The sequence below is a fragment of the Stomoxys calcitrans genome, chromosome 2 (assembly GCF_963082655.1).
Source record: "Stomoxys calcitrans chromosome 2, idStoCalc2.1, whole genome shotgun sequence".
Lineage (NCBI taxonomy): Eukaryota > Metazoa > Arthropoda > Insecta > Diptera > Muscidae > Stomoxys > Stomoxys calcitrans.
Window position 1 is genome coordinate 21,827,697 of NC_081553.1, and position 9,830 is coordinate 21,837,526.

Below are 9,830 nucleotides of genomic sequence, written 5' to 3' on the forward strand. Positions count from 1 at the left end.
AGTAGGAAAAAAATTTAGAAAGTAAAATTTTGACAAAATTTTTAAAAGTTAATTTTAAAAAATTAATTTTTATAAGAAAAAAAAATGTCAAAATTTCCATAGATTTAAAAAAAATTACATACAATTTTCATATTTCGGAACCACTGTCTGTGCGATGACACTTTTGTGCAAAGCCAACTATTTAACAACCTAAAAACGACATGCCCCCCTTTCCTCTGGGCAATGCCCTGCGAGCTCTCTAAAACATGGAAAATTACCTCTGTTAGCGTATTGCGCACATCCTTCATGCGATTGTTCAAATCCTTGCCCACCATATCGGGCCATAATCTGCGATTGTGTGGATTCATCAACAGCGGTTGAAGGATTTCATCGAACAGGATGAGCAGCGTATCGATTTTACTGTGCACTGGAAAATCGCCACAGATGATGTGCTTAGTGCCGCTACTTCTGCTGCTGCTGCAGCTGCTGCCGCTTGCGATTTTGCTGTTATCCTCCTGTTGCAATTCATGACGCAGAAAATAAGCACACTTGCCACGCGGTACCCCATCCAGAGTGGAAAAACTACTCGAGGGTGGTGGCAGAGGTGCCATCATTACAGTGGCGGCTGCCAATGGTGTCATGGCTACACTTGCTGCCAATGTAGCTGCAGCTGTGGTGGTATTGCTAAATGTTGATGTCGTTGCCTCTGCTCCAGGACGCACCTCCTCACTCGTTAGGGTGGTGGTGTGCGTAATGGGGTTTTTTGCCACTTGCACCACGGCAGCATAGTTTTGATACAAATCACTGATGGAGCTTTTCGGAATTAGTAGTCCAGCCGGATTGAGTGTCATAACCAAAATACGCCTTTGCGTATTGTTCAACCAATCCGACAAAACGAGCTGTAAAATTAAGGGGGAAAATTGTGAAAAAAAATGCCGAAGCCGGGCATTGCATTACAATCTCCCTAATTGGTGGCGATGGACAATGGACACTTGTAATGTAGTTTTGGAGCGATTGATTGGAAATGGAATTGTCAGTGAATTCGCATCAAGGACATTCTTTTTTTTTTTTACTAGAAGGGGAGGACATGCAATCGTTATTTGATATGTGTTACAGTTCAACTGGGTATTTGATGAAAATTAAGTTTGCACAAAAATAATGGAACTAAGGGGACATTAAAAGGCCAGAAATAAATGCTCTTGAATTAACAAAAGAACGGTTGACCGGTTTATTGGAGATTGAGAAGCTGATCCTCTAAACAGGAAACATGGTTTAAAACCCTTACCTATTCGGAAGTCGTTTGCAGGGAGAGACAAGGCTAAGTCAGAATGATTTTTCCGTAGTCTTTCAGTGAAAATTTTCCCTAAAAATAAAAATTCAGTGACATTTTCTTAAGGGAGAACATTTGAGTGAAATTTTTCCCAAAACAAAATTTGCCATGAAATTTCGGCAAAATGTCTTCTTAAGATAAAAATGTAGTGAAATTTTTCTTAGAAGCGTGATTTCAGTGTACCTTGATGTGTAAGGAAACTCACCATGGAACGAATCTTGTGAGGATGAACTTCTTGCGGACTAAGAATACGAGTGGTGGGAAATCTGGTTCCTTACTATGGTCCGGTTTTTGCAGATAAATTTCCACCATTTTAAGTCCACATTGGCGGCACTAAAGGTCCTCTGATGGCAGGAGGATTTGACGTTGTTCTTATCCCAGAACGAAGGGTGTGTGGAGAAATGGTTTGTGGTCCAAGAATTCCCAGGCATAACCTACTCAAGGGTACGGGGAACGTGAGGCACAGGTCCTGTATTCTTGTAAAGTCTAAGAGTTTTTCTTCTCCCGTCGCCAAGCACTAGAGATTCAGAAGTAGGCAACCTTGAAATTCATCAGTCTTACTACTGGCTGACACACTTTCAAGCCTTAAGCGTAGGAAGCTGCTTTTGCAGGGAAAAAGAGCTTCTCTGTGGGAAGTCAAAAGGAAGGGAGTATGGAGGACATAGACATTATGGTGAAGTGGATCACAAAGGCCCTGAATGACTCGCTTCGGTCACCATGTGCTGCAGCCAAACCAAGGGGCAAACAGCGACCGCCATGGTGGACCCCAGAACTTGTGGCTCTAAGGAAACCTTACGAAAAACTCTTCAACAGGGCGAAAGCTATAAGGGCTCCACACGATTGGGACATCCACTGCCATAAGGCTAAAACAGCTTTATTTTTGGTCATGAAGAGGTTGTGGGCATTATGGTATCCTTATTACAATGCTCGTTGTTCCAGGCAGTGTGGATTACACATTGCCTGAGCAGCTTTTTGTTAAAAAGTACTGTACCACGGGAATACCAAAGGCCACCGTAGCGTTGAGAATAGCATGTTCGCCAACGATGCCCGGAAAGCCTGGGTTCAAATCCTGCCGAGAACATCAGAAACAAGTAAAAGCATGTTAAGTTCGGTCAAGCCGAATCTTATATACCCTCCACCATGGATACCCTCCACCTTGGATCGCATTTGTTGAGTTCTTTCCCGGTATCTCTTTGTAGACAAACAAAGGATGCAAGAAAAGAACTGTGCCAATTGAAGTGAATGATGGAGGCCACAGTAGAAGTCTATGTGTAAAATTTCAGCCAAATCGAATAAGAATTTTGCCTTTTAGGGGCTCAGAAAGTAAAATAGGGAGTTCGGTTTATATGGTAGCTGTATAAGGCTAAAGATCGATTCAGACCATTTATGACACGTATGTTGGAGATCGTGGGAGAAGCGGTTGTACAAAATTTCAGCCAAATCGGATAATAATTATGCCCCCTTGAGGCTCAAGAAGTCAAGACCCCAGATCGGTTTATATGGCAGCTATATCAGGTTATGGACCGATTTGAACCATATTTGGCACAGTTGTAGGAAGTCATTACGAAATACGTCATGCGAAATTTTAACCAAATCGGATAAAAATTGCGCCCTCTAGAGGCTAAAGATGTCAAGACCCAGATCGGATTATATGACAGCTATATCAGGTTATGGACAGATTTAAACCATAATTGACACAGTTGTTGGAAATCATAACAAAACCCTTCATGCAAGATTTCAGCCCAATAGGATAGAAATTGCGCCCTCTAGAGGCTCAAGAAGTCAAGACCCCAGATCGGTTTATATGGCAGCTATATCAAACCATAGACCGATGTGGCCCATTTACAATCCCAACCGACCTACACTAAAAAGAAGTATTTGTGCTAAATTTTAAGCGGATAGCTTTATTCCTTCGATACTCCTTAGCGTACTTTCGACAGACGGACGGACGGACACACGGACGGACATGGCTAGATCGACTTAAAATGTCATGACGATCAAGAATTTATATACATTGTGGGGTCTTAGACGAATATTTCGAGGAGTTACCAACAGAATGACGAAATTAGTATACCCCCATTCTATGGTGGAGGGTATAAAAATTGCCATCGGTGGTTTTTCCCTCCTAATGCTGACGACATTTGTTAGGTACTGAATTATTTGGTATGGCAGGCATTTAAGAACTTCTCTAAAAGGAGATGTCGCACTGCGGCACGCCTTTCTGACTCGGCTATAAAAATGAGGTTCCTCATCATTGAGATTATATCTTGCATCGGACAGCTGTCATTGCTATGTGAGAAGTTTGCCCCAGTTCCCGAATGGAATGTTAATGGGCAAATTTGCAATTTGTACTGTAAAACTACCGAGGGTACCGTAGCGCATAGGTTAGCAAGTCCGCCTATGATGCTGAACCCCTGGGTTCGAATCCTGGCGAGATCATCAGAAAAATTTTTTAGCTGTGGTGTTTCCCTCCTATTGCTGGCAACATTTGTGAGGCACTATGCCATATACAACTTCTCTCCAAAGAGGTGTCGCACTGCGGCACGCCGTTCAGACTCGGCTATAAAAAGGAGGCCCTTATCATTGAGCTTAAACTTGAATCGGACTGCACTCATTGATATGTGAGAAGTTTGCCCCTGTTCCTTAGTGGAGTGTTAACCGGCAAAATTTGCAAATTTTACTATACCACTACTCCTGATAGAACCCATTGGAACTTAAATATCACTGTTATACGGAAGGTTCTAAACCAGATGGGCATTGGGGTGTACTGGTGAAGAACTTGGCCTGGTCTGGTCGTAATAGTGACGAATGGCTTAGATATCTTCTCAGACAACCAGGTATCCATTAAATCTCTAGGAAATATATTTCTGAAATCAAATACCTCCCTCGGCTGTGGCAGATCTCTTAACGAGATGGCTGAACAGTTCAAAATTCACCTGTTCTGGATGCCGGGCCACAGGCATATCCCAGAGACTATGAACTACCTGACTCATTCTAAAGGAACTGCAATATGTGGGTATGCTTCCAACGACATGTAAGATATGACTTCAGGATCAGGTCCGAAGGGCCACAAATGACAGATGGTCACAAAGTGGGCGTTGAGAACACTCCAAAAATAGGTGGCCAAATCCAGACTTGAAAAGGTTGACCGCTTTACTATCTCTAGTAAGAACAGACATCTCAGTCATAGTGTCCGTCATGACATGTTACTGTGAAATCGGTAAACATGCTGAGAGACAAGTAACTACTTCTGCTCAAGCTGCGACAACGTCGAGGAGACGGTATAACATCTGCTGTGTGTGTCAGAAAGAGTTCCAATTTAAGTTCTCTTTTTATTCAGAACTTGTCTAATTTAGCGGATGGAAACATGTAAAAATTCAATAAAATTTTTCCTTTCGAAAGAAAAGAAGTAAAAGCGTGCAAAGTTCGGCCGGGCCGAATCTTGGGAATCCATTACCATAGTTTCTGGTATAAAATAAATTTTGTTGAAGGGCATCATTTTATTCTAAATATCAAACTTTTGTCAAACCAGCAAAAATTAAAGCTTCTAGGAACCGAAATAGGATGATCGAGAGACCGGTTAACATGGGAGCTACATCAGGTTATAGACTGTTTTGAGCCGTATTCGGCACAGTTGTTGGAAGTCGTATCAGAACATCGCATGCAAAATTTCAGCCTAATCGGACCAAAACTTCGACTTGTCACGTTAAAGACCGATTCGGACCGTACATGGCACAGTCGTTGGCAACCATATAGGAACACCACATGCAAAAATTCAGCCAAATCAGACAAAAATTGTGGTTTGTAAGGGCTCAAGAAGTCAAATCGGGAGATCGGCTTATATGGGAGCTATATCAGGTTATAAACCGATTTGAACAGTACTTGGGACAATTGTTAGAAGCCATGGTAGAACACTATGTGCAAAATTTTAACCAAATCGGACAAAACTTACGGCTTCCAGGGGCTCAAGAAGTCAAACCGGGAGATCGGTTTATATGGGAGCTATATCAGGTTATCCGCCGATTTAAACCGTACTAGGCAAGGTTGTTGGAAGTCGTAATATAACACCACATACAAAATTTCAGCCAAATCGGATGAAAATTTTGGTTTCCAGCGGCTCAAGAAGTCAAATTGGGAGATCGGTTTATATGAGAGCTACATCAGGTTATAGACCGATTTGAACAGTACTTGGCGCAATTGTTGGAAGTCATAGCAGAACATTATCTGCAAGATTTGAGCCAAATCAGATGAAGAGTGTGGCTTCCAGAAGCTAAAGAAGTCAAATCGGAAGATCGGTTTATATGGGAGCTATATCAGGTTATAGACCGATTCGAACGGTACTTGGCTCAGTTATTGAAAGTGAAATTTCAGCCAAATCGGATGAAAATTGAGGCTTTCAAGGGCTCAGGAAGTCAACTCGGGATATCGGTTTATATGGGAGCCATATCAGGTTCTTGACCGATTTTCACCGTACTTAGCACAGTTGTTGGAAGTCATAATATAACACCATATGCAAAATTTCAGCCAAATCGGACAAAACTTGCGGCTTCCAGGGTCTCGAGATGTCAATTCTGGAGATCGGTTTATATGGGAGCTATATCCAAATCTGAGCCGATATGGCCCATTAGCAATCCCCAATGACCTACATCAAGACATAGTATCTGTGCAAAATTTCAAGCGGCTAGCTTTACGCGTTCGACCGCTATCATGATTTCGACAGACGGACGGACATGGCTAGTTCGACTCAAAATGACGAGACGATCAAGAATATATATACTTTATGGGGTCCTAGATGAATATTTCGAGAAGTTACAAACGGAATGACTAGATTAGTATACCCCCTTCATATGGTGGTGGGTATAAAAATTCAGTAAAATTTCCCTAAAGACAAAATTTCAGTAAAAATTTCCGTAAAGTCAAATTTTCTTTAAAGAAAAAATTTCAGTGAAATTTTCTTTAAATAAAAAAATTCAGTGAAATTTTCTCTAAAGACAAAATTTCAGTGCAATTTTCTCTAAAGACGAAAATTCAGTGAAATTTTCACTAAAGAAAATAATTTAAGTGAAATTTTCCTAAAGACAAAATTTCAGTGAAATTTTCTCTAAAGAAAAAATTTCTTTAAAATACAAAATTTCAGTAAAATATTTCCTATAGATACATTTCAGTGAAGTTTTCCCTAAAGATAAAATTTCGGTGAAATTTTCCCTAAAGACGCAATTTCAGTGAAATTTTCCCTAAAGACACTATTTCAGTGAAATTTTCCCAAGACAAAGTTTCAGTAAAATTTTCCCTAAGACAAAACTTCGGTGAAGTTTTCTCTAAAGACAAAATTACAGTGAAATTTTCTAAAGACGAAATTTCAGTGAAATTTTCTACAGACGAAATTTCAGTGAAATTTTCTACAGACGAAATTTCAGTGAAATTTTCTCTGAAGACAAAATTTCTGGATAATTGTCTCTGAAGACAAAATTTCAGTGAAATTTTCTCTGTAGACAAAATTTTTGTGAAATTTTCTCCGTAGACAAAATTTCTGTGAAATTTTCTCTAAGACAATATTTCAGTTTTTCAGAGAAAATTTCTCCAAAGAAGTCATGAGAAATTCGTGCTAAATTTAGAGAGAATCGGTTAAGAAATGACGATTTTATTCCATAATTACTGCAAACTGGACGAACATACATATGGGCGCTATATCTAAATCTTAAACGATTTTTCCAATTTCAATAAGCTAATTGGACAGATAACCGGACAGACAGACGGACATAGCTTAATCGAATCGGAGAGTGATTCTGAGTCCCTCGGTATACTTTTCAATGGGGTGTTACAAACAAATGATCAAATGCCCTGTACCACAGTAGTGGTGTAGGGTATAATAAAAACAAATAAGAGCGTGCTAAGTTCGGTCGGGCCAAATCTTATATACCCTCCACCATGGATCGCATTTGTCGAGTTTTTTTTTTCCGGTATCTCTTTTTAGGCAAACTAAGGATAAATGAAAACCAGTAAAGAAAGGCGAAAGTCGGGCGGAGCCGGCTATATAATACCCTACACCACCGACTATACGTAATATTGGGTTGCCCAAAAAGTAATTGCGGATTTTTTAAAAGAAAGTAAATGAATTTTTAATAAAACTTAGAATGAACTTTAATCAAATATACGTTTTTTACACTTTTTTTCTAAAGCAAGCTAAAAGTAACAGCTGATAACTGACAGAAGAAAGAATGCAATTACAGAGTCACAAGCTGTGAAAAAATTTGTCAACGCCGACTATATGAAAAATCCGCAATTACTTTTTGGGCAACCCAATACTTTTAATAGTCAGCACTTATATCCAAATTTTGTCCGACTTTAATTTTGCATGCCTATTGAAATATCGAATAGAACCATATACGATTTTCTTACGATGGTACGAAAATTGTGGTTTCTACAGCCTTAAAAGTCGAAACGCATAAAAATATATATTGGAGTGTTATCTAAATCTGATTCGATTTTGATGAAATTTTGCACACGTATTGGGAAGTCAACTAAACAATCTCATAAAAAATTTTTGTAGAGATCGGACCAAAATTGTGGCTTCTAGAGCCTTAAAAGGCCATATCGGATCAAAAATGTATATGGGAGCTATATCTAAATCTGGATCGATTGTTATGGAACTTTGCACACATATGAGGACGTTGAATAAAACGGCCCATACCAAATTTTGTAAAGATCGGACCAAAATTGTGGATTCTACAGCCTTAATAGGCCATATCGGATGAAAAATATATATGGGAGCTATATCTAAATCTGGACCGATTGTTATGGATCTTTGCACACATATGAGGACATTGAATAAAACGCTCCATGCAAAATTTTGTAAAGATAGGACCAAAATTGTGCTTAGCACAGTTGTTGGAGGTCGTAATAAAACAAGTCATGCAAAATTTCAGGCAAACCGGATGAAAATTGCGCCCTCTAGTGGCTCAAGAAGTAAAGATTCAAGATCGGTTTATATGGCAGCTATATCAGGTTATGAATCGATTTGAACCATACTTAGCACAGTTGTTGGAAGTCATAACGAAACACGTCATGCTAAATATCAGCCGAATCGGATAAGAATTGCGCCCTCTAGTGGCTCAAGACGTCAAGACCCCAGATCGGTTTATATGGCAGCTATATCAGGTTATGAACCGATTTCAACTTGGAAGTGGTAATAAAACATGTCATGCAAAACTTTAGCCAAATCGGATAAAATTTGCGCCCTCTTGTGGTCAAAAGGTCAAGACCCCCCATAGGTTTATATGACAGCTATACCAGGTTATGAACCGATTTTAACCAAAATTAGCACAGTTGTTGGATGTCATACTAAAACGATATGTGCAAAATTTCAGCGTAATCGGAAAGGAATAGCGCCCTCTAGAGACTCAAGGAGTCATGGCACAAGATAGGTTTATATGGCTGCTATGTCAAAACATAGACCGATATGGCCCATTTACAATCCCAACTGACCTACACTAATAAGAAGTATTTGTGCAAAATTTCAGGCGGTTAGCTTTACTCCTAAGAAAGTTAGCGTGCTTTCGACATATGGACGGACAGATGGACAAACAGGGGTAGATCGACTTGTAATCTGAAGACAATCACACTTTATTGGGCCTAAGACGAATATTTCGAGGAGTTACAAACAGAATGACAAAATTAGTATACCCCCATCCAATGGTGAAGGGTATAAAAATTTCTCTAAACCCAAACTTGTATGGAATTAAATTCAATAGGGTACCAATTCATCCAGCATTTCGTGTTCAGTGTTATCTTACTCTTAATTTTCTTTCTTTAGTTTTTTTGGGAATTTAGTTAACAAAAGTGTAGCTAATATTCTACTGCTACATGGGTCGTAATCAATTACCAACAGTTTCATTTAAATTTACGCCCTAGCCCGCCTTCGCGGTATGAATTGCTCCCACATGCCAAAATCTTCTATTTCATCAGCGGGAAATTGGATTTTTTTACCTTGCCAAGACCGAAATGAGAAGCTTTTGGGGCAGCAGGATGTTATGAGATTTCTTTCTTTTTCGCCATCTCTTTATCTCTGTTCGCAAACTATCTTGACATGGTGGAATTACTAAAGTTTCGAATAAATTGCAAATGCTGGGAAAATCTTCGTTTAATAAATTGCCTTGATATTGCAATTGCAGCGGAAGTGGAAACGTGGAAGTCGAATTCAGGATTCCAGAGGAGCCATCAGCTTTCAGGTAACCATCATACATACACACTGCTGACATACCTGGTATTCCGGTGTGGCCAACATCTTGAGCCATTTGTCTTGCTTAAGACGCAAAGTGGTTAACGTATAACTGCATATAAACTCTAATCTGGCATCATTTGCAAGACCGTTGCTTGCGTTGCGTTGAGCTGACAGTTGGTGCGGCGGTTGCTGCAAACTGTCCATCACTGGATGCATGGCATCCCCGCCATTACTATTCGTGGCGGTGGGAATGTTGTTGCTGCCGGTCTCATCGCCGAGATTTTGGTGAGATTCGTCCAT

At 39.9% G+C, this 9,830-nt stretch overlaps 1 protein-coding gene across 1 annotated transcript in view; it reads right to left on the minus strand.

Moving 5' to 3' along the window:
- Positions 1–9,830, minus strand: part of LOC106086709 (dynein beta chain, ciliary) — a 140,119-nt gene extending 130,289 nt beyond the window's left edge. Inside the window, exons 1-3 of the mRNA XM_059361391.1 lie at positions 9,570–9,830; positions 698–878; positions 258–649 (exon numbers count right to left, since the gene is read on the minus strand). Of these exons, the coding sequence (XP_059217374.1) occupies positions 258–649; positions 698–878; positions 9,570–9,830 (834 nt within the window). The remainder of the gene's footprint in view (positions 1–257; positions 650–697; positions 879–9,569) is intronic.